The 25,960-nt window shown below is 37.4% G+C and overlaps 1 protein-coding gene and 1 long non-coding RNA gene across 14 annotated transcripts in view; one reads left to right on the forward strand and one right to left on the reverse strand.

The window, feature by feature from the left end:
- On the forward strand, nucleotides 1–24,564 carry LOC112669012 (uncharacterized). 11 transcript variants are annotated; one of them, XR_007406597.1, is made up of 7 exons: nucleotides 1–178; nucleotides 344–457; nucleotides 2,504–2,589; nucleotides 2,931–3,009; nucleotides 3,633–3,796; nucleotides 4,228–4,317; nucleotides 6,404–6,531. It is a non-coding gene; the product is annotated as an uncharacterized LOC112669012 (long non-coding RNA). The 11 variants fall into 11 exon arrangements; XR_007406596.1 differs by lacking the exon at nucleotides 6,404–6,531 and adding an exon at nucleotides 4,552–5,327; XR_007406598.1 differs by adding exons at nucleotides 19,164–19,379; nucleotides 24,454–24,564 and having other exon boundaries at nucleotides 2,931–9,188.
- KDM5A (lysine demethylase 5A) overlaps nucleotides 2,666–25,960 on the reverse strand; it is an 86,239-nt gene continuing 62,944 nt past the window's right edge. Inside the window, exons 23-28 of one of the 3 annotated variants that reach the window (XM_025461758.2) lie at nucleotides 25,011–25,562; nucleotides 24,521–24,664; nucleotides 19,199–19,358; nucleotides 17,900–18,120; nucleotides 14,112–14,522; nucleotides 2,666–7,367 (exon numbers count right to left, since the gene is read on the reverse strand). In XM_025461758.2, the coding sequence (XP_025317543.1) occupies nucleotides 7,161–7,367; nucleotides 14,112–14,522; nucleotides 17,900–18,120; nucleotides 19,199–19,358; nucleotides 24,521–24,664; nucleotides 25,011–25,562 (1,695 nt within the window). In that variant the 3' untranslated portion in view covers nucleotides 2,666–7,160. Of the gene's footprint in view, nucleotides 7,368–9,122; nucleotides 10,973–10,997; nucleotides 13,235–14,111; nucleotides 14,523–17,899; nucleotides 18,121–19,198; nucleotides 19,359–24,520; nucleotides 24,665–25,010; nucleotides 25,563–25,960 lie in introns of those variants that run through there. The other 2 variants (XM_049102891.1, XM_025461757.3) reach the window with 2 other exon arrangements.

Genomic DNA, 25,960 nt, shown 5'->3' on the forward strand with positions numbered 1-25,960 from the left:
AATAAATAGAAGCACTGAGCACTGACCAAGACTTGATGTGCCTGAACTGTTGTTCTGGGTTCCAAAGATTATTAGTGATAATCCATCTTGTGTCTCAACAAAGCTTAGCCTCCAACTGGAGAGGATGACAAAGTTAAGCCAGAAAAAGACTAAAGTATCCTACTAAGACTAAAGATCAGTGAGTGTCCCACTGGTTTCAGCACAGTGCAGCCTAGTATGGAGAGGAAAGGGGCCTTTGCTTTGAGCAGTGGGATAATATTATTAAGGCCAAATATCAATTCAGGAGGAGTGGCATAGTTAGGTTTGTCAAAATGTGTCTGATATTATCACCTTATCTCCACAGGGTTGGGCACTGGATAGAATTGTGAGATCAGTCCTGGGGCAGACATAAAAGTGCTGGACGACCTCTGCAAAATTTAGATTCAAGTTAGTGAAGACTATGGGTCAGCTCTACTATGTAAGTGACTAAAATTTATATTTTCCAAAAATAGAATATTCACTATAGTCTATATATTCCCTCATCAGAAGTACTGAATAGATTTTTCTATCATTAAACAGGAATTTGAACTAACGTCCAAAATACCTCTATCTTCCTTTCGAAATTCTACATAAGTTTTAGTAGGAAACATCCTTAAAAATCATCATTTGTCTCACCCTCTCGCAAAGAAAGGGGCTATAACTTAAATGTCTATCCACACAAACTAACCCATACATGGTAGGAAACAGTCTCAAAAAAAAAAAAAATATATATATATATAAGGTCATATACAGAGCTAAAACCAATTATTTATTTGATTTCTATATTCTTTACCTTATGTAATCCTAAAATCCTCATCTGGGTTTTTAAAATTTTTGTCCATTTGTTTGTTTTTGTAAACTACAATTTTTTTAAACATTGAGCTTTTTTTTTTTTTTTTAAAGATTTTATTTATTCATGAGAGACGCAAAGAGAGGCAGAGACACAGGCAGTGGGAGAAACAGGCTCCATGCAGGGAGCCCGATGTGGGACTTGATCCTGGGACTCCAGGATCACGCCCTGGGCCGAAGGCAGGCGCCAAACCGCTGAGCCCCCCGGCTGCCCAACCGCAGACAATTCTGACTTCATCCCAATATTCCTAGCAATTCATCAGGATTCTGATATAAGGTTTAGCTGGTTATAAGCTGGATCCACCAAGTCATTTTTGAGACTTTATGTGGTGCTTTTTTTCCCATTAGCAAGAGATACAACCTAGCTCCAAAGACGAACTTAGAGAAAATCTTTGGTAAAGAAATTTCACAGACTTTACCATATGGAAATGTCAATTAAATCTTTCTTTGAGGGCACCTGGGTGGCTCAGAGGTTGAGTGTCTGCCTTTGGCTCAGGTTATGATCTAGGGGTCCTGGGACAGAGTTCCCGCAGGGAGCCTACTTTTCCCTCTATGTCTCTCATGAATAAATAAAATCTTAAAAAAAGAAAATCTTTCTTCCCACTAAAGTAGTGTAGAAACAGACTTTTAAAGAAAAAGAAAAAAAAAACCCAAAAACAAACAAAAAGAACAAGTAGGTGAAAAGAATCAAGAAATTCCAAAATCAGGGATCCCTGGGTGGCGCAGCGGTTTGGCGCCTGCCTTTGGCCCAGAGCGCGATCCTGGGGACCCGGGATCGAATCCCACGTCGGGCTCCCGGTGCATGGAGCCTGCTTCTCCCTCTGCCTGTGTCTCTGCCTCTCTCTCTCTCTCTCTCTCTATGTGACTATCATAAATAAATAAAATTTAAAAAAATATATTAAAAAAAATTCCTGGGATCCCTGGGTGGCGCAGCGGTTTAGCGCCTGCCTTTGGCCCAAGGCATGATCCTGGAGACCCGGGATCGAATCCCACGTCGGGCTCCCAGTGCATGGAGCCTGCTTTTCCCTCTGCCTCTCTCTCTCTCTCTCTCTGTGACTATCATAAATAAATAAAAATTAAAAAAAAAAGAAAGAAATTCCAAAATCATTCTAAGTATATTCCTATAATACAGTATTTTTCTGTCTTCTATTTTCTCTCCTTGCATCATGTGTGACTTCCCAATTAATGGCAATGTCTAAGATTCTGGATCTTCAATTTATTCCTATCAATCACAATGCCAAAGCCTCATGAAATACTTGGTAAACTGGGAGGATTCCATACAATTTTTAAACAGACCTTGTCACTGTATGGAATTTCAGGAGTCTTTTTTGGTTGGCAAGAAAAACATTTTCCAAGTTAAGAGATTTTTTCCCCTCCTTCTTCCCACCAATTTTCCTCTCCAACACACACACACACACACACACACACACACACGCAATCACATACTTCATATTTGAGGCCAATTTCACTAAAAGCAGAACCTTAACATTTTCAGCAACACTGTATGAATGACCTGGTAACGTTGACAATGAAGAAAAAAACCCGCTATTTATTTCTCTGAAGTTGCAGTTTGAACTAGATTTAAGCATCAGGAGACCAAAATAAAGTATTTCCTCATTTTCCCTGCTATTGCTAGTTTGCTGCAAGGAACAAATTGCTCAAGAATCAAAGGTGGGGCAATGTCTGTTGGTCATCGCTGGATTCTTGCTGAAAATAGGACAGGTAAGATCTTCGAGAATCTTCCACTTCACATTTTCTGAAAACATTCTTCCCAGTAACAGGCTAAACACACCACTGATCAAATTATTTGAGGCCAGTTATTTTATTTTATAGAAAGAAATTGCAATACTAGAAACTGCTTTGGCACAAGTTAAAAGTGGCTCTTGTATACTTGCCAGTTTTCCTCAGGATCATCAATACTCATTACCAAAATTTACCTTTACTTGGTTACCATGTAGAGTTGCCACCAATGTAAATGACGGAGTAGGGGGGAACCTGAGCACACATACACAACTTTATTTTTTTAGATGTAATGCAAATAACCATATCTAATATTCTTTCAGAAAACAAAAGAAATGGAAAACATGCTCAAAAAACACGAAATCAAGTTATACTTTTCATAAGGCACCACCAAAAACCCTGGTAAATTAGAGTCCATATTATATTTAAGTGTTTCACTGACAAGTAAATAAATATGTAAGAGAATAATCAATAGAGGGTCTTGAGGTTTACAAAAGGCATTCCTGTTCAGACATCTTGGAGTATTGCAAAAGTAAGAATTAGCAGACTACATCTGAACCCGGCATCTCCTTTCCCAGTGCACATCATTCATTGCATAGTGGTGACTGGATATGATCCAGGCCAAGAGAAGACTGCAATTCCAAAATATAGTCACATCCCATTCTTTCTTTCTTGTGTTGGGACTATCACTTGGCACATCCATATCCAAAGAAGTAATGATATGCTTTAATTGTAAAAGGGGGGAGGGTTCAAAAGGTAAAAGACAAATCAGTTGTTTACTTTTAAAAACTTATACTTAACAGACCTACTGCAAAAGCAACTTTTTTACACACATATGAAGCTAGTTCCATATGTAAACCTTTATTGAACCTAATTATATGTGGGACTTTAACAGCTTAATTCTTCCACAATTTACAGTTTTTAAATCCCACTCAAAATGGTCACTTTCTCCTTTAAAAAGTTGATAGTTCCATCCTTTGAAAGAAGGGCTTTCTCAATTTCTCCTTTCATCCTCCTATTTTAAGTACTGGCTGATAGTCACACAAATGTACTACAGAATTAAAATATTGACAAGCAAGGAGTTTCTTTTACGTGCATTGAACTGCATCCAGAATCTTAAAATTAAGAACAAACTGACATTTCTCGGACACCAAAGACAAAAGCAGAGAAGAACAGAAGTGAAGCACAGGTAAAATTAATCTAATCTTACAGGTGTGTTAGCCTTTGCTAGGACTTGGGATTCTTAAATAAGTACATGGTAGGCGATCACAGATTTAATGCTTATCTTTTCAATTATTCAAAGCATGACATACAGTAATTTGTAATTTTATTGAGGCACAAATTTTAATCATGCAGTGCAAAGGTTGTTTGCAGTAACTCAGGAAGGGAGCTTTAGCATCTAAATCTCAACATGGCTTTGTTGCAATAACTATCAGGAAGTAAAATAAACATTTGTGGGAAGAAAATGTCCCCTCTTCTGCCAACAAGAAAGTGAACTCTAATGCTATAGTTGTAAACTTGGGAATTTGCATAGTTCCATTGACCTACCCTTTGAGAATATTAAAGACCTACATAGATAGCATTTTTTCATTTTTCTTTCTATAACTTTCCCCAACACAGTTATGATGAAGGTAGTAAGAAATACTGTTGACAGAGTGAACACAGAAGTTAAAATACCAATGGTGGAAATGTACAACTGTGGAGAGAAGGGTAAAGGAACATTTTAAATCAAGTTTTAATATGAAATATTATAACATTGAAAAATGGAGTAAGTTGGAAGTAATTTCCTCTAACTGAAAACAATGTTTTATATTATATCAGAACACCAGCATATCTTTAAATAGATGAATCTTAGTTCATTAATTCCAAAATTATAACCTTGTTTATGTTCATTTTTCTTTCTTTCTTTTTTTAAAACTAATTTCTCTTATCTGTTCTTCTCAGCCTTGGTCTAAATCTATGGTCAAGTCAGACCAAATCCTCTGTGACTTTCAAATAAATACAGAAAAGCCCATAGTATCAACTAAACAATATAAGTTTCAAAATACCAGAAGGTAAACAGGGAGCTACTCATGGCTGGAGAGTGCCTTGCATCTCTTTCTCTCACATCTCCAGCAGGTAAAATACCATATTAAGGACATGAGTGATTCCCTAAACAGTCACCTATATTCATCCACCATACTCTAGGAAGCAGAGTACCTTAGCCATCTGTCTCAGCATATTCATGCCCTTCCACTGATGGCTGAATAAAGTTAATGGGTGACTAGGAAGAAAAAATAAAATATTTAAAAAATGTATTCCACCCAGGCAGCCATCACTTAAAACTGCATTCAATTTTTAACCCACATGTATCTGAAGATCTTTACAGAGAAGATGAAAAGACAAAAAATATTGTGCCTCCTTTTATAACATCAACCAGATGAAATTCTTAACTAAATAAGAGTTTCTTTATATAGATTGGCAAAATGAAAACTTATGAAATTGGTTGATAGTTACCTTGCAATATCCACTGAAATCTTAAATCATATACACACTTAAGATGAGATCATGCACAGCAACGCTTATGAACCTCTTAACAGGTCAAAACACTAAAAATGTTTTATAATATTAAGGGAAGAAGGACTAAAAATTAGGTAGTCTGAACCATACAGAAAGCATTTATGGAAACTGGGTTTTATAGAAAAGCTTTTGCTTTTTTTTTTTTTTTTTTTTTTAAGTAAGATGCCTTTTGAGTTAAATCTCATACCCACTCAAACTGTAACTGGACAGTACATTTCACTTCTAGTTACTAGAAGACATTTCTTCAAAAGAGATTGGGGCATAAAGGGAAAAGGAGATTATAAACTGTTCTCTAGGCCCACCTTGCTCCTCCCTTTGAAAAAGAAAACTGATGAATTAAGTCAAACCACAGATTTTTAACCAAAATAAGGGACACAGAATAGTGAAGACCAAACACTACTTTTAGGTTTTTTTTTTTCTTTTAAAAATAATTAGTCCCCTTCTAATAAACATTTCCATACAGCTTACCTAACACCTTAACAAGAATAAAGAACACAATAGGAGGAAAGTGGACACAGCACCATAGTTTCAAACATTCACATACAAAAACAAAACAAAACAGCCACCACAGAAATAGTAAGACCAAGTTTCCCAAAAGACAGGGACAAGTTCCAACACACAAAGGACATATAATTATCTATTTGAACAAAACAACATGGAAAATCTGGTCAGGCTAGGATGGAGAATGAAGGCTAACTCCTTGTATACTACAAGGAAGGAATGGGGTTTCTTTATTAAAAAGCAAAAAAGAGAAAGCAAGCCCCCAAATAGATTTTTGATGCTGAAACTCTGTCATATGCTGCTGGTAACAGTAAATATATATATTTATATATCCATATGTGTATATTAAAAAAGGAAAAATAATCTATTTATAGAACAGTCAGTAGTCAGAGACATTTAGAAAAAAGTAAAAACAAGTCCTTTTTTCTTTTTTTAAAAATGGATTTACTAAAACAACTTTATCACCCAGAGGTGCTACAACCCCACATTCTCTGATGAAGCCATGGTGTTATTCAACAGCATCAGCTGTGGGCCACAATCAGAAATTGCCAGAGTTGGAAACAGCAGACATTGGGATCAGGGCTGCAAGGCAAAAAGCTGTTATTTGCTGGTCTTGCTCATGGCCATGCCTGAAGCCTGGTGGTATCTGGTATACTTGTGAATGAAGGTTCCCCCGAAAAGCATGCATCACTGTGTCTCAGTATAACATTCTGACTTGTCTTCTCTTCTTTTGCAGGAGCCTGGATCCATGTACCTGCTTGCCTCTAAAATGCTGACCCAAGACAGCAAGACTTCTCAAAGCCAAAAAAAAAAAAAAAAAAAAAAGGCTCCTTGCCTTGAAATAAGAAAAGCTCTTCTTTCCAGAATCCAATCTAGTCAGATTTCTGAACTAGATGACATACTCCTCCTTAGGAAGATAAGGTGATCTGCCTCTCACTTGGGGTTTTCTTCTTGGTACAAACACAAGTAGCTGGGATCTAGACTTTGCTCCTCTCCCATGACTAACAGGAGTATCTGTAGGGCATTATATGCCAGGTACCAGTGGAAGGAGAGTATACTCTCACTCCTCTCCAACTGTCCTAAGGAGAGCCAAGTAGTCAGCACCTCCAGATGGTACCACCCCTAGGCTGTAAACCTCTAACTAATATCAGCTGGCCACAAGCCACATCCTACATGCCCTGCTAGCATACCAATGTATTAATGCCAACAGCCACTCTAGAGCTCAATCAAATGTCTGGCCGTAAAGTAACAAACCATACTCAGAGGAGACATAAATTGAAATATTGGCTGCTGTACCAAAGACACCCTCTGCATAGATGTGTTGAAGAGAATGTAGGTTACACAGTCCATGCAAAGAGGAAGTCAGCAAAAAGGACTTTCTCTGAAGGCCATTCGTCTTTGGAAGCAACATTCTGAGTGGATCTAAACCACTCGATGACTAAGATCTCAATGTGGTCCATTTCCCCCCATGTCCCAAACTAACCCAGCAACTGCTAACTGGTCTCCTTAAGATCCTCCATTGGTAGTTTGTAGCTCATTATGAAGGAAGGAGGTGGTGCTTGACCTGGGCTATCTGGCCCTTGCTTCTTTGCACAGTTTATACAGATGTAATCTTCATTTTCAGCCATTTCTGGAGATACACCCACACAAACTTGATGAAACCACTCATCACAGCCACCATCACATTGTACCCAGTCTACCTGTAGGAGACAAGATTGGGGAATGTTTAGGTTACATAAACATTAAGCCTAGAAAAAAAGCAAACCAAAAAGCTTTCTTGGCTTAAATGATAGCAGATAATTGGGATGTCCAGAGACAGACAATGACTTCTTATGGGACTACTTTTTAAAGACAGAAACTGGGAAGTTAAAATCCCCAAATTCTATTTTACCATAATATGTCCACAAAATTGGGCCTCTTAGGTACTCCATTACCTCATAATTACCCGGGGCTCCTTTTGAGGCAGAAACATGTTTGAGAAAAACTTGACAAAAAGGAACTTCTAATAGAGCAGCCAAGTAGTTTTAGCTAATATTAACAATTTCTAGGCTCTAAGACAATGCAATTATCAATCAAGAAAGGAAGAATACAACAATGTGAAGGCAATCCTGTGTATTAGCTTTATTTCAAAGAGATAAGCCAAAGTACTAAGAGCATTAAATACCTTTTTAGAAAAGCAGTCACATAGGCCACTTTTAAAACTAATATTTTTTATTCTTCTCTTCTTCCGTTACAAATACAACTCCCTATAAAAAGTTAGCAAATATCAGAGGTCAAATCTTACAAATTAACCAATTAAAAACAGTCAAAGTCACAGGTCAATAGATCACTCTGGGGTTTCAAATTAAAGTCTGTATCACTTGATAGGTCAGTGGCAGATGCCAGGCAAACTTTGACCCTCCAGAGAATATTGTGATTATAGGAGGCTAGAAAATGACTGTAATTTGGTGACTTTAAGCCTTGGGCCTAAAGTTAACAAGTTAACAATAAGGCGATTTGGGCCTTTTGTATTTGGAGGGTGACAGTGGTAGTTTTTATAGCTGATGTCATGGCAGATGAGAACCTTTAGGATTAAAAGCTATTCTTCCTCTCCCCAGTACAAAGTGGATCATCTCACTGGCAACTTACTGAAAATGCCAGTTTTTAGAGCCAAGAAAGAGGTATGAAAGGATCAAATAGGTACCTCAGTACAGCTTATGAGAAAGAACAGAGGAAGGAGGTTTTGGCTAGGTAAATGAGTTTCAGGGAAAGTGAGTACTTTCCAAAATTAGTTTCCAAGTACTATAAGAATTATCAAAACAATGATACTCATGTTAGTGGTTTTAGGGTTGTGATACAGTGTGGGAAAAATCATTTGTCAAAATAATCTTTCTGCTTCCATTGTTCCTAATTTGAGGCCAATAATTTAATCTCATTAAGGCTTAATTTCCTCATCTGTAAAATGGAGGTAACATCTTGTTTACAGGATTATTTAGAGGAACAAATGAAAGGCAGCTAATTCTCTGCCTAGGATATTGGAGGCATTTTTTTAAGATCACAGTTTCATGGCTCTACTCATTATTCTACCTTACACAAAAACCATTATGTACCTTGAAATAACTGTCTGCAGCACTGCTTCTCAAAATGTGTAGACCCTAAGATAGAATTACCTGTTGCATTTGTTAAAAGTGTAGCTGAGATCCATCCCAAATCTACAGATTCAGAGTATCTTGGGTGTACAAACCAGAAGCCTACTTTTTCAGTCAGATATTCTGAATTTAATCATCCCTGGCACTCTGCGATGCTACTTGCTAGGAAATTCAGAGCAATTTAACAATTCCTTCCTAAAACAAATTGTGGTTTTGTTTCTGTAATTGTTTCTATTTAGCTTCTGAAGCTGTGTAATAAAGAAAATTGATCAAAATGTCCTATTGCAGCAAACTAGTACATGAAAAAACAAAGGGGAGATAAATGACTTCTGAGCAACAGACTAAAAATACACATACTGCAGCCATGAAGATTTACAAAGTGCTAATCTGACAGTAAGTGCTTTAGCTATTTGGAGCTAGTAGGGACAATGTGGAAGATGATCTGTTTCTTCTAGCTGCCCGAATTTGAGATATTACGCTGTTTATGATGCCACTCTAAACCAACAGAAAACTCTATTCCTACCTCCAACCCTCTTAATCTCATCTCATCTTCAGTCATACTAATCCCCAGGATAAGAAAGTTCCCAATTCACTAGTATTTGCTCCAAGAAAAGTGATACCATGTTTCTTAAAATCGAACTCTGCACTATACTCTCTGGCTTCCAGGTTTCCCCAAATTAAATCTACCAGTATCTCCCAAGTAAGGAAGATATGTTCTCTTTTGTGATTTTGGCTAGAGATCCATTCCTAAATCTAACTCTCCCAGCATTCCAAAAAAACTTTTCTTGAGGTATTCAGCAGTACACAGATTCTATCCCAGTCTACAGATTATTTAACAATTTATCCCAACAATCTAGCAGAGAAAAAACAGTCTTTCCCTTACTAGTATCTTTTTATCACATTCACATGATAAACCCAGTGCTACTTGTTTGAAAAGACCCAATGGATCATTAAGTAAACTAAAGTTTGGAATGTCAACTGAATCCACTGATGATTTTGACACAGGGGCAATAGACTATGTAGTACTCTGAAGACTCAGGAACATACCATTTGGTTAATTGCATATTAAATTCTAATAGACCCTTCCCCTTTCATTATTTTCAAGAGATCTACTTATCACAAAAATAATTACTGAAAAACTTCACAGCTATGAGCTGTTCAAATGTTAGCAGATAAGAGATTCAAAAGTATAGTACAAATAGGTTAATAGTTGGATTTGGGGAAATTTTAAAAGAGAAATATATTAAATACAAGAAATAGTGTTGGTTTGATATTTATGTTTTGCAATATGGTTTCATATTTACCCTAAAAAATATTTTGCATATTTCATCTTGTTCACTTCCCAGAGCATATTACTGCACTGGGGAAAAAACAAAGCCTGGAGATTTAGTGATATTCTTAGCTTAGTCCCCCCACTGAGCTTTTGTGATTTTGGCATTCAATCTCTACCAAGGTTCCTTGCAAAAACCAGATTTGAAAAATTAAAACAATTTACTCAATGGAGTACAATATAACAATGTGTCAAAATCCTTGTATTTTTTTGGTGCTTTCGACATTTAAGTGACCAACCCTCCTAGCCAGCCCAATATTGAAGTTTCCCCAAGACACAGGAATTTCAGTGCTAAAATTAGCAAAGTCGAGGCAAATTAGAACAGTTGGTTACCCTATCTCCACATCACAATAATTTACACACACATTCAGGGTAATACAACTTCTGATTATCTATGCTTTTAGAAAGAGATATGAACCAATAATGCAAATACTGTGACTAAGACAACACCCCATGAAAATCTTTTAAAATCAGAATGACTAACAAATAGTAAGAGACAAAGGTTTATAAACTTAATCTCTATTTACCATCCCAAACTTCTTATGGAAACAGTAATAGGTAAGGAAAAGGCCCAAAGGAAGAGTTAGATAAAAGAGTAAAGGAAAAAGTCTTATTTTCTTAAATAAGATGATTATATTCTACCACAGAAAACAAATGTTACTTAAATGTTAGATTGAAAGAATTTGCTGGGGCAGCCCGGGTGGCTTGGCAGTTTAGCGCCGCCTTCGGCCCAGGGCGTGATCCTGGAGGTCCAGGATCGAGTCCCACGTCGGGCTCCCGGCATGGAGCCTGCTTCTCCCTCCTCCTGTGTCTCTGCCTCTCTCTCTCAAGAATAAATAAACAAAATCTTAAAAAAAAAAAAAAAGGTTTTAAAGAAAGAATTTGCTCCTTTGGGAAGCCTGAGTGGCTCAGCGACTGAACATCTCCCTTTGGCTCAGGGTGTGATCCTGGGTCTGGCGATCGAGTCCTGCATCAGACTCCCTATGAGGAGGAGCCTGCTTCTCCCTCTGCCTATGTCTCTGCCTTTCTCTGTGTGTCTCTCATGAATAAATAAATAAAATCTTTAAAAAAAAAAAAAAAGAATTTGCTCCTTCAGGTTAACTTGTTTTACTCTTGGTACCAGTAAGATTTAATGAAAGGGGCAGATCTCAGGGAGAAAAAGATTCTGAACCTTAAAAGTAATTTTCTGAAAACAATTATTTTATTTTTTCTTCATTATTGTTTTTTAAATTAATTTCACCTTGAAGTTAATTTGATAACGATGGAAGAGACAGTTTTATTGGAAACCCTCTACAACATTATTCTGGATAATATTTTTCTCTTTCTAAAACATCCTGAAATTGAGTCTAGGTATGTTTAAGTAGCTTCTTCAAAGTTTTCTCAATTTGGGCAGCCCCAGTGGCGCAGCGGTTTAGCGCCCCCTGCAGCCCGGGGTGTGATCCTGGAGACCTGGGATCAAGTCCCAAGTCAGGCTCCCTGCATGGAGCCTGCTTCTCCCTCTGCCTGTGTCTCTGCCTCTCTCTGTCTCTCATGAATAAATAAATAAAATCCTAAAAAAAAAAAGTTTTCTCAATCTGTACATTTTGGGAAAAAAGTAGTAAATTACTTTTAGAAAACAACACTTAGAAAAACAACACTTACTTAAATATGAATGAACCCTAGAAGGTATTTTTTGCTGCATAAAGAACATACAGACTTCTCTAAAAAATTCTTTTCTTATCATTTTGTTCTGAAGATGTGTCATAAATACTACACTTCAAATTGAGAAAGTTGTAAGACTCTTTACAAAGCAGCTAAAGATATATACCTTTTTTTAGTGCTTGAGAACAAACTTGGAGAACCAGAAATATTGCAGAACAGTAACGATGGGCAAAGTGTTTACAATATAAAGTAATTTCTGTTTAAAATTAAACACATTATCAAAATACATCATTTACTGTTTCTTTTATAAGTTGATGACAGGTTAAGGCACACCTTCCTCACTTTTTGTGTGTGTTTTAACAGTTTGAAACAGACATTCTTTCTGAATGTTCAGTTAAATTTCCCTTTGTTCTATTAAGGTAACTTTCCAGATTAAAAAAAAAAAACCAAACTTTAATGTTAGGAGCAAATCTTAGGGCTGACTTAAAAATTACCATCATATATTAACATTTACTCTGCATTTTATTTAGCAAGTGCTTTCATACAAATTATCTTCTCCTATTCTCATAACCCTAGGAGTAAGTAGGGCATGTGTTAATTTAACAATTTTACAGCAGACGAGAAAAAACCTGCTGTAGTATTTATATGCTACAGGAAGATAATAGATGAGCTCAGACATATTTAAAATGCTGAGCAGAGAAGGGAAAGATTATTAAGTGAAAAGGTTAAAAAAGAGAAAGCAAAAGGTTCATGATGGATATAAACACTGTAGAAAAGATGATAGGAAAGCTTGAAAAAGAAACACCACTTCTTACTGCCAGTCCTGAAACTGCCATAAAATCAGTTAAAAGAGAAACAAAGGGAGAAGTTTCTGCCAATACTTCAGTACCCAAAGAGAAATAGTTAACCTTTCATCAACCTCTTTAATGAACAAATTCAGATGAGAATAAATTCCAAATGAAAGAAAAACAATACACATATATAATGTAGCTACTAAAATGCTTTAAAATAGAAACATATTTATGTAATCAGTAAAGATACAAAAGTTAAGTAGAGATGGTACGACATGATATAAAATAAACTATCTGGAAAAAGGACCAGAAGGAGACACACTAAAATATGTAGGTATTGTCCTTGGAAGGTTAGGCTACGGGATATTGTGTCTTACCAAAATATATTCATTTTCCAAAAATGAGTGGGAAATATTTAATAAGTATTATTTTAATATAAGTGTCATGTAGTTTTGGAATGTATTTTTGTACTTACATCTTAATTATCGGTGGGGTGGGGTTATTAGTGGAGAAAACCTGGTCTGGGAGCCAGGAAACCACAGTTCTACTTTTGTCTTTGCACTACTTAGCTCTGTGACTTTGGTCACATCATTTATCTTCACTGAGTCCTGGTTTCATCATTTGTAAAATGAAGAGCCTGGACAAGGTGACCTCTTCAAGCTCTAACAAGTATTTGACTGAGGAGGGAAGTAAGGGAATAATGATGCAGTTATATTTATTCTGTTCATAAAATCAAATTGAGGAGGTATTAAAGTTTTAAATATCAAGTGGTACAATGAGCATAATAAAATTAAACCTATGAATTTACTAATAATCTTGATGGGAACCATAACAAATGTCCCCAGTCACTGAATGAACTGGGATTTTTCATAAAGCCCATCCATCTTTCTCAGAAGTTCATTAATGTCAGTGTTACCTAAAGAATGGCATCATGTAATTATTACACTTAAAATTTAGGGCTGAAATTTTTTTAAAAAATGTATCTTTAAAGGTCTTATTTTTTGCAAGGTATTTGAAAAAATCTTATTCCACACAAAAGAGTGAACATAGGCCTGAGCATAGGTAAGACACAGACCAAAGAGGAAGATAGAGCCCTTTGGTTTTAGGTCTTTATGACAAAAATCTTAACATGATTTGCCAGAGCTCTTAAAATACTGGCCCAGAACGTTTTTAGGCCACTGTGACTAACGGACAAGGTACTTAGTTCCCTGAGTCACCCTACAGGGAAGGCAAAAGGACTAAGAGACTACACTGAAACCTGCTACACCAGCCATACATGAAATGCACCGCTACCCAGGGTTTCACATAGCTTCTCTCTGCTCTGCTCTCATTATGTTCACAAAGTACATGATTTTTAAAGCACATTTATTCCATTAGGCACACTGACCTAAGAGCCTTATAATTCAAAACAGTTTATAGAAACTGTAGAAAACATATTCTGCTGAAAGCCCAAATCCTGGAATCAAAACCAAATTCTCATTATATCAAGCTTCTGTCTCGTGACTGCTGCTCCTTGTCCTCTCTCACATGGGGGTGTATACAGTTAGAGCTCACCTTGTCCTTGCAGGGCCGCTGGCAGTTCTGTGCTGCACACACAGCATTTTCGTCATCGGACTCCTCTGCTCCAGACCAGTCGTACTTTGAGGGGATGTCCAGCACCTTCTTCTCTCTCTTCTTCTCAGTAGTCTCTTTCACAAGGTCAACTTTGGCTGCAGCAGCCTTCTCCTTCTTTTTCTTTCTCTCTTCTTCTTTTGCCAATTTCTTGGCCAGTTTATTCAGCTCCTTTGATTTTTCTGCACTTAGTTTTAATTTCTTCTTTTTAGGTTTATCCATTTTCTTTAACTCCTTGGACTTCTGTTTTCCTTCTCCAAAAAGCTGTTCTACTTTTTCTAGCTTCCGTTTCCGTTTCTTCTCTGAAGAGTCTTTTCCTTTTATTTTTAATGGTTTCTCTTCCATGCTGTCATCCTTCAATAAGATAAAAATAGAAATAAATTTAAAGCAAGACATTTAAAAACAGCTTTATTCTCTTATAGGAAGTATACTGAATAGACAAACCTCATACGGACAGAAAGTAGAGTAGAAGTTACTGGGGGCTGACAGGAGGAGGACAGGAGGAGGAAATAGGGCTTATTGTTTATTGGGTACAGAGGTTCTGTTTGGGATGATTTAAAAGTTCTGGAAATGGAGAGCAGCAATAGCTGTGTAACACTGTAAATGCAATTAACACAACTGAATTGTATACTTAAAATGGTAAATTTTATATTGGGTACATTATACCACAATAAATGTTCTAAAGATATTTTAAAAACATGTAAGAAAGCAAATATAATATTAAATGAAATCAACTCAATGGTAGAAAATAAAGCCTGTATAAAACATGTGACTTTCACTTACTAGAGAAAAAAGACCACTGTCAGCATATATTAGTATAGTGGGTAGCACCTTTGTTTAACTAAGATAAAACATACACATAAAGCTAAAAGTAATAAATGTACGCTGAATTATCTAATAACTTTATTGGTCTTCATTTACCTCTATTACAATTCTTTATTAACTCACAATAAATTCCTGATGGCTAAGAAGTTATTAAAATTGTTGGCAAAACAAAACTGTATCCATGATCTGATTACAAAAGACATTCAATGATTTTGGCAAGGGCTAGAAAACAGTTGATATGACAAAGCAAACAAAACAAAACAAAAATCTCTTATTTTTCTTTTCAATTTTCTAATGTTGTTCTAACTTCTTTTATATGCCAATGTAATAAACATTTTAAAAATTTATTTTTGGGGCGGATGTCAGGGTGGCTCAATGGTTGAGCATCTGCCTTTGGCTTAGGGCATGATCCCGGGGTCCTGGGATCAATGTGGGCATCGGGCTTCATGCATGGAGCCTGGTTCTCCTCTGCCTGTGTCTCTGTGTCTCTCTCTCTGCATCTCTCATGAATAAATAAAAAATAAAATCTTTAAAAAAGATTTATTTTTTAAAATTTATTTGAAATTCTATTTTTTTTTTTTAAGATTTTGTTTATTTATTCATAGAGACAGACAGAGAGACAGAGACACAGACAGAGGGAGAAACAGGCTCCATGCAGGAAGCCTGACGTGGGACTCAATCCCGGGTCTCCAGGATCACACCCCAGGCTGCTGGAGGCGCTAAACCACTATGCCACCAGGGTTGCCCTTATTTGAAATTTTAAATTGAAATTGACAGAGAGACAGCATGCGTGTGGACACGAGTGGGGGGAGTGGCAGAGGGAAAAGAGACTCTCAAGCAGATTCCCATTGAGTATGGAGCCCAACACAAGGCTCAATCCCACAACCCTGAGGATCACGAGCTGAGCCAAAACCGAAAATCAGACACTTAACCAACTGAGTCACCCATGACCCAGCATTTAAAAATTTTAATAGTTTGTCTAACAACAGGAAGAATGAGGAATAGAGAAAGAAATACTGAAAAACATAAATATTTAAGAAATACCACTTGAGAATTTTGTGTCATATTTGAGACTGGAAAATCTTTGACAGGAACCTACGAAAGTGCAGAATGCAGCAGAACACTGTATTATAAATGTTTTAAGTCTATCACATTCTGAACTCTATATTTACCCTTTCAATACTTTGTGTTTGCTTCCATGTAAAATAAAGAGGATCAGATGAGACAATGGATGTAAAGAAAACACTTTATATTTTGAAAAACATAAATCAGGCTACCTTTGATCTGAATTCCAAACCAAAAACTATCAATTGCCAAGTGTATCTGTGTCAGGTGCTGGTGACATTGTACCATTCTATTGTATGGAAATAAATAATGGAAGAGTAAGAGAGAAACGAATGCTAGGACTCGAATGCCAGAGTTGGAATCCAGGTCTGTTTTTACCAAATATGTGACCTAGGCAAGTTTCCAGCTCTCTGCCCCTTAATTCTCTTCATATGTAGAAATATGTCTATCCTTTCCTGTCTCCTTTTCATGATTATGGTGAGGACTGAGTGAGATCATGGATATGAAAACATTGTACAAACTGCAAAATGCTAGGGGCACCTGGGTGGCTCAGTCCGTTAAGTGTCTGCCTTCCACTCAGGTCTTGATCCTGGGGTCCTGAGATGGAGCCCAGCATTGCATAGTGCTCCCTGCTAAGCGGGGAGCCTGCTTCTCCTCTCCCTCTGCCTCCTCCCCCTGCTCATGTCTCTCTCTCACACACAAATAAAATCTTAAAAAAAAAAAACAAAACAAACCACAAACAAAAGCCAAACTACAAACAACTATGTAAGTATTAATATATGAATGTAGACTCTCTCTCCCCACAACCTTCTTCTGTTTAATCCTTCCCTTGCTTCTTCTTCTTCTTCTTTTTTTTTAAACCACTGTATTTTCTTCTGCCTTCTCTTTCTGGGTTTTCAACAGTGGGGAGTCTGGGCTAAGAAGCTTGTCCTTCCTTAGGAGAAGAACTGGTAGTTTTCGGTATCCTCCTTTCTTTTTATTTTTATTTTATTAAAATAGACACATAGATTTATTTAAGAAAGAGAGAGAGGGGGGATCCCTGGGTGGCGCAGCGGTTTGGCACCTGCCTTTGGCCCAGGGCGCGATCCTGGAGACAAGCTCTTCAAGGTTAGTAACCCCTACCCCCTTACCCTAACCCCCACAAACAATTCTTCAAACCTGTAGAACAGCTTTGATCTAAATTGACTTGAAATGTCAGGAAAAAGGAGATTAATGTACACAGATCCTTCATCTGAGAGATGGTGTGATAAGGCAAGATTTCGGGATCCCTGGGTGGCGCAGTGGTTTAGCGCCTGCCTTTGGCCCAGGGCGCGATCCTGGAGACCTGGGATCGAATCCCACGTCGGGCTCCCTGCATCATGGAGCCTACTTCTCCCTCTGCCTATGTCTCTGCCTCTCTCTCTCTCTGTGTGACTATCATGAATAAATAAAATCTTAAAAAAAAAAAAAAAGAGAGAGAGAACGAGCATGAGCAGGGGGGAGTAGCAGAGGGAAAGGGAGAAGCAGACTCCTAGCTGAGCAGGAAGTCTGACACAAGGGCTCCATCCCAGGACCCTGAGAGATCATGACCTGAACCAAAGGCAGATACTTAACTGAGTCACCCAGGCACCTCCCCGTCTTTCTTTTTAGTGGAAATGGCATCTGGGTTTTTTCCCCCCTATTACATAAAATCGCAATAAAGAAGACCATAAAGCAGAACTACATTTGGCTTAATGGAAAAGGAAGACAGCCACAGTACCACCCACTCAACCTTCCCCATCCTGGGATTTGTGGTACCCCAAAGAACCATGGCCTTCTAAAAAATGTTAAAAGCACTGTTTTAGTAAGCTTTAAATCCTTGCCTCCATGATATGCAGGAATCTGTCTTCAGAGGGTGGGTGTGTGGCCTGCAAAATCCGCCATATGTGTTGAGTCTCATCCAGAGATACTTCTAGGAGATCTCCAACCATCATAAGTTCTTCCAGCTGGGTTTTAGCTCCAGGTGACAACTCCAACACTGGAGGTTCCAAACTTCGGGGCACCAAAGGGCTCTTTCGGGGTTGTTTCCTGGGGGTGCTAGAACCTTTCCAATAAAATATAAGACAAAACAAAAAATGAAAACTATGGAAAAAATGTAATGTTTCCAGAGTAAGTATTTAGGGAAACGGTCCCTCCTCTTCCAATACTTAATTCCCGCCCCCAATACTTACTTTAGATATTTGAACTCACTGCATCCATGTGAAAGTGAGAATGAAACCTTCAAAAAGTACAAAACAAAAAGATCTAGAACTCTAATGCCCACTCTAAAAAATCGGTTAGAGTAAAAAACTGGTTCCTTACTAGTTCTTTATGCTATAGGAGAAAGAAAAATAATCTCTTAATCCCTCTTCTCTCCATTTTAGAGGGCACCAGAGATTAAGCACATGTGCTGTCACTACCCTCCTAATAAACCAATGGTAATATGCTATTCCCTAAGATGTTGAACTTTCCTATGAAAAGAGAAATACTCTTTAATTCCCAGAGGTGTGACCTAAAGCAGTGTGATGTATTTTCACTAGGGAAAAGGAAAGTGGACATACAGGAGCAATTTCCTACCAAGGAAAGGAAGAAGTCTCTAACACTCAAAGCTTTCCTGAACAGAATGAATATTCTTAAAAAGCAGTAGTTTCTCAACAACTGGTAATGAACATGTAGAGATTTTATAAAAATGAAGAGATGGGACTAGAGGGCCTCTGAAGTTCTTCTTATTAGGATGCAATAATTCCATGTAAGTTTTTTCAGGTTACCACCTAGTAACATGAAATGCACATAGGGACTTAGCTATTCCTAATCAAAATTGCATTTTCAGGTTTTACTAGCATTTCATAGCCAGGATGTTCATTTAAGAGGGACTCATAGTCTGGGGTGCCTGGATGGCTGAGTCGGTTAAGCAACCAACTCTGGATTTTGTCTCAGGTCATGATATCAAGCCCCATGTCAGGCTCTGCCCTCGGCATGAGGTCTGCTTGAGATTCTCTCCCTCTGCCCCTCCCTCTCTTTAAAATAAATAATCTTTTAAAGAATAAAAATAAATTTTAAAGGATTCATAGTCTTAATAAATACCATTTTTTTCCTCACTGGTTTCAGGTCTATCTTCTCCACACTGTTTTAAAGGGTAATACCTTGAGAACAACTCTTAGAAGCAGAAGAATAAGCATGTTCTGCACAGAATGAAGGCGCTGTCCACATGTGAGTGACCACCTCTTCAGACTTGATGGGAATTTCTTCATCACAAAAAAGATTGGGTTCCAAACTACTGGAAGACTTCACACTGGCTGTGTCCTGAAGAAAAAACAAAGAAGGGTATTAAGAATTAGAACCACTTCATTTATCCTGTGACAAGGATCTAAATGCAGGCTTTCAGATTAAAGCTTGTAATATATTAAAAGTATGACCTTAAAATTAAATGCATAGTATTAAGTAAGACATAAAATGCCCACTGGGGGGAAGAGAGAGAGAGAGAGAGAGTAATGACTACAGTTTTAAGCCAAAAGGGAAAGAGTAAACCTCAAAAATAATCCACAGAGATAATAAACCTACAAGAAAATTACTATTAAATAATCTACCTTCTACAGTCTACAACTCATAAAAAACTCCTATACCTACAAGTTAGAGAACCTTGACACTTAAAATGGACTTAGGAGGGACTAAATGGCTCAGTGGTTGAGCGTCTGCCTTTGGCTCAGGGCGTGATCCCGGGGTCCTAGGATTGAGTCTTGTATCAGGCTCCCCACAGGAAGCCTGCTTCTCCCTCTGCCTATGTTTCTGCGTCTCTGTGTCTCTCATGAATAAATAAAATCTTTTTAAAAAAAATGGACTTAGGAAGGGTAAACTTTAGATGTGACATTTTAAGGACACAAATCATTTAATCCTCTCCAAAAGTTTTCAAACCTAGAAGTTTACTAACTGCTCTTACAATGAAGAGCCTGACAATATTCAAACTATATATTTCTGACAACTCTAATTAGTTCTCAGATGATTCTCCCCTGTCATTAGTTTCCAGAAGCTCACATGTACAACTTTAATGGTAGAGTGCAATCAGGAAAACAAATCACAGGTATTTCAATAAGGCTAATTTAATAAAGTGAACTGGTGAGATGTATATTAAAGGTTTGAAAGGGCAAAATGGAAACACTGAGCCAAAACCAAGAAAGAACTGGGAAGAAGTGAGGCTTTAGAATGTACAAGACCAGAAAAGGGCTCTGCAGAGATGCGAGCCAGACCTCTGAGAAGGAAGTGCTAGCCAGTTAGTTCTGCTCTCTCTCATGGATTGTGATATGGTTGGTTTCAGGGATGTGAAAAAACAACTAAAAATTGGACCCAGTTCCCAATGCCAGAGTAAAAAAAAAGAAAAAGGAAAAAAAAAAGCATGCAGTTCAGATGATGAGATGAATAGAGAATAAAACGGGAAAGCTCATGTCCTTTCTCACTACTCAGGCCTTTTAATATTCTCTAATGTCCTCTATTAGCAGAAGGAAGGCAGTAGGCAAAAAACAACTGTGTAGACCAGGAGTTGGTTGGCATACTGCAACCCAGCTGGCAGCTCATTATTTGTATGGAGTATGAGCTAAGAATAGTCTATATTTTTAAAGAGTTGTGGGGGAGAAAAAGAATATGCAATAGAGACCATATGTCACTTACAAAGCCTAAAATATTTACTAAGCTTTATATGTGTGTATATACACATGTATATACATCATTAATATATATTATTACATATTAATGTATATTGACATATATGCATTACTTTGCAGAAATGGTTTACTAACCCTGGTGTAGAGCCCAAGTCCCAGCATCACTAAGCAGAGTACAGAAGTGTGAGTTAGGAGAGGAGCCAAGAGTTTCGTGACTAACACAACCTCGTGATGGAAGATCTATTACCATGAGACAACCTTAATTAAATAGGGAATACTATGGAAGACAGTACCACTTACTAAGAATTTAGAAATAGCAGTTCATAGTCTTCTTCCCTATTCAAGAATTTAAGTCCTAAAAAAGCAAGAGATGGGAGTGTACTTGAGTTCTCTCCCACTTTAGATCAGACATACTTTTTCTCAGGGACTAGAATTGTCTTTTCTGACTTTGATTCTATTCATTTCATTGTTACATATACAGGGAACTTCCTGTTAAGCTTCCAAAACGGAAAGAACAGTGATCAGAAAATAATGATGGAAAGTAGTGGTAGCTAAAAAGATTTGTTTGTTTGCTTGTTTTAAGATTTTATTTATTTATTCACAGACACAGAGAGAGAGAGGCAGAGACACAGGCAGAGGGAGAAACAGGCTCCATGCAGGGAGCCCAATGTGGGACTCGATCCTGGGTCTCCAGGATCACACCACCCCAGGCTGCAGGCGGCGCCAAACCGCTGCGCCACCAGGGCTGCCCCAGCTAAAAAGATTTGTAAAAAAATTACTTCCCCGAGGTGAAGCATGCAAAGTGAACATGTACAATACTGACTTTGTGTATGTTAAAGACACACTGTTAACCCTAGAGCAATTCCTGAAAACACACACACAAACAAAAAAGAGGTATAAGGCAAGAAATCAATAAAGGAAAGGAAAGATTAAAAATTTTTTTCAATTAACACAAAGGCAGCAGGAAAAAGAACAACAAAGGAACAGAAAGCAGGAGATTAATAAAAGATAAATAGTAAGATGATCAACTTAAAGAGAACCATATATTAAGTGAAAATGGACTAAACACCCCCAACTAAAAGACAGAGATTGTAATATTACTTAAAAACCAAACAAAAAACCAAGATTCAACAGCATTCTACAAATAGATATATATGAAGAATTACAGTCCAGAGGGACGCTATTATATATGCTGTCCTCAAGAGACACATTTTAAATATAAAGAAATAAGCTGAATGTAAAAGAACTGATCAACAAAAAGCTTAAACAAATTACTCTCCCTAAGGAGGAAAATTATAATTCAGTCCCATTAACAGCAAATACATAGGAAAGGTAGAATGTCCTCTCAGTGAGAAATGTATTTTATATGCAGATCTGTCACTCTATCTTATCTGGTATTAGGCTGGACTAAACTCTCAAGACAAAATTGACTCTATTTCCACCAAAGTTCAAGCCACACATGCATTTAAAGGGTGGAGAAGAAAACCTAAAAGAATCTAAGTGTTTTACTTGCCTTTCTCATTTTTTAAATTAGCAATTACTGGGCTACAAAAAAAGAACTTCCCAGGAGACAACAGCTACTTCTGTTATATATCCTCCTTTCTGATGTGCAATTCTGCACATACGTGCATATGCAAAATATAAACTGTGATACGGATGGACAGTTTCAGTAAAGGGAAGACAATCTTCCTTTTAAGGAAATGATCATATGAGTATATGAAAGGTTATGCCAGGCACACACAGAAAAGATCCATGATAGACTTTGCTTCATTAAACATATACTTTTCTAAGTAATGATTTTCCTGAATTGCTGCTCAGTGATTCAGCGGTGATTATAAGATATTACATGCAAATGAAGTAATCCAACAATGCAGAGCACAAATTAAATGCTATGATAATTAAGATCAAATGACTGATTTTATTTTTCTATGTAATTACCTACTCTTCTCCCTAAGCCAGTAAGGGGTCTTTCCCTCAGGCCAAGATACTAAATTCAAAGATGAATTTAATTTTTTTAAATTTTTTTTTTTTAAGATTTTATTTATTTATTCATGAGACACACAGAGAGAGAGAGGCAGACAGGCAGAGAGAGAAGCAGGCTCCATGCAGGGAGCCCGACGCGGGACTTGATCCCAGGTCTCCAGGATCATGCCCTGGGCTGCAGGCAGCACTAAACCGCTATGCCACCGGGGCTGCCCTCAAAGATGAATTTTAAAGATGAATTCATGGTCACAATCAGGGGACATTATACAAAGGAAAAAATTGCCAAATTGTAACTAAACTAGCAAATAAAATTTTAATTATGGAGTAAGTGATTGCTCTATGGAAAAATATGCAGGAATTTAATTTTTTTTAACCTACAATCAAGGTGAATGTGACCTTGAATCACTCTAAGTCTTGCCACCTACCACTCTTCCAAGCTGTCAAATACATTGCTAAAAGTATGAATTCCTAATTCATACTATAAAGTGCCCCCCTACCAAAGGAAAGCCCATTATTAGCTAATACTGTTATATAAATTTTATTAAAAAAATACTACTCTCTACAACCACATCAAACCACAGTTTTGATCCCTAGCCCTGAAGTCCCATAATACTTGTGATGTTTTGTTTTCATTGGTTTCCAAAACACTCCCAAACCAAGTCCATCCCGTTTAACAATTCTAGGGTACCGGTTGATAATTAGTATGCTAGAAAGAGAACCCAGTTATCAAAGATCTCTAAGCTATAGTAAACCAGTAATTCTAGTATTAGTTAACTTATATGTAGCATGGGCTGCATTCCCATTCAGCTGCTCCTTTAGAACTTTACCTTAACTGGCTAATTCAAGTTTCAACTTTGCTCAAGTCTTTAATTCATAAAACTAAAAATTCCCTCATTAAAACTTTCCCAAGATCCATTTTTATCTTGAGAAAAAATATTTTCCAGTAGATAATTTATAAGCATCTATGATAGATGGTTTAATCTATCCTGCAAGTTTTAATGCTGATGTCGTTCATGCTCTAAGAATGAGCTTACCTATCTGATTTGCACACTAAAACGACAAAGAAAGGATAGTTAACCACCAGTAGGAGAAAGAAATGCACTCTCGTTTTTCCACACATCAGAGTATGAACTCCCTGGTTACAGACACAAATTCTAAACAGTTCAAAGACTAATATAAAACAGATGAATGGATTAACTGTAACCTGGCAGAGTTCCTGCCTAGATCGTGATGTTATACTAGCTAAAAAGACAAAGGGCTTGGGCCTGACACAAAATAATAAAAGGCGAATAGGATCCAATACAAAACAAACTTGCCAAAACCAGGGTACTGTTATTATCAAAGGAATCACATTGAGGACAAATAATTTTTTCTAGCTGCAAATGTAACTGCAAATTTGAACCATGGGCCCAAATATAACTCATCTCTGAATAGGACATTATATCCAGCATCATCCAGAGAGATCAGAGCAAAAGACTCAAAGCACAGCTAGAATGGGATTCTTAAAATACAACTATACAGACCTGAAGAGCCCAAAGGAAACAAAATACTGAAATAAGCCATGAAAGCTTTCAATAATCTAAACGCATAATTTTTTTAGGCCCTCTAGGACATAAGGAGTTACAAGGTGAAGAAAATATGGATTTTTTAAAAAATTCCATCCTTTAAAAAAAAGTTTCATCTATATTTTGGGGGGCTTTGGAAAAATGCTATTACGATAAACCCAAGATAAACGGACTAGTATTCTCTTCTACTTTCAGGCTTCCAATACCAGTGTTCACTATTTTTAACAAGCCCAGTGATCAGGTATGCCTGTCCATTAATTACCTTCATGTCATAGCCATATGTCTCCCGGATATCTTCATCAGAATCTGTTTCTTCATCATCATAGTCCATTGTTTGTCGAGGAGAAGAAGATACACTGCTCACCACCCGGTTAAAAGCAGACTGCTGGAAACTAGGTAAGTGTCCCTAAATAACAAACAATTCCAACATGGGTAATTAATATGCATTTAAGACCACCAAAATGTAATGAACTTTCAAAGTGGCCAACAGAATTCCATGGTTAACACAAATCAAATTTGTGGTTTTAATGCCAAGGTCCCTCCCTCAATAATATTTCCAGTTAATAGTTCACTAAAATGATGTAGGTATATACCTGAAGGAAATCCTACAGGTGTATATAAAAAGATGTTATGGATAACATAGCTGCTAGCAACTTACTGCTGTTTTCCTCATCAGCTGTTAAGATATATTTAATTTACTATTTATACACATAATCCCATGAAATAAAAAAAGAAAGAAACCCTAAACTTACCTGTAAGTCAGGATTAGCAGCTGCTTTCTGGAGTTCTGCACTGATTATCTTTTCAGTTTTCTCTCGAGCTGCCTGCTCCACCATACGCTGGCTCAATACAGATAGCTTGGCTAAGGCAGAGGACAGTTCATCTGTGGCTAGGGCCTGCCGTGCTCTATCCTGCCAACTCATAGCACGTTCTGTCAAACACTGTAGGGCCTCTCCTTCAGGCAAACGTACTGGCAACTTCTGAAGGGATACCAAGAGCGACAGAATAGTCTCTAACCTTGGCCTTCGAGACCGCATACACAGAGGGCAAAGGAATTTCACTTCTTTAGCCTGCCAGCTAGACCCTTTTTTTTGGGAACCTGATTTAGGAAGGGGAACACAGCTGTTATGGAACCAGTCTTTGCAGAGCTCACACTGTAGCATAAACCCACTGGCTGTCTTGCGGCAAATGCAAAATTTTACTTCTTCTATGCGGTCCACCATTGTCATCTTGGCTAGGTTGGCTGCTCTCAGGGAATGCATGGCTTCAATCTCTTTTTGTTCCCGTTCTTTGAAAACCGCCACCTGTGTAAAACAAATGATTAAAAGGAGTCACTGCAAAATATTTCAAAATGTCAAATCCTCAGACCTGAGGGATCATCTCCCCATTGTGCCCTCATTGTGACAAAGTATTATCCTAAAAAAAAAGGCAACCACCCAACATTTGTCAATAATTTCCTATAATTTGGGAGCAAACATTCCTCATCTGTGAAATGGGCAAAGTGCTACCATGTTTGACAATGTAGATCAGTAGAGTATGTTGGAACTCTTCTGTAGATTGAACAGAAAGATAATATGCCTTGGGAGTCAAGCAACGTGAGTATGAAGCCTGGCTTTTGTACTTATAGACAGCTGATCTGGGGCACAAGTTTTCTGAATATCAGTTTTCTGAAAAACAGTATACTAACCAACCTCATTTTGTT

Source organism: Canis lupus, chromosome 27 (assembly GCF_003254725.2).
Source record: "Canis lupus dingo isolate Sandy chromosome 27, ASM325472v2, whole genome shotgun sequence".
Lineage (NCBI taxonomy): Eukaryota > Metazoa > Chordata > Mammalia > Carnivora > Canidae > Canis > Canis lupus.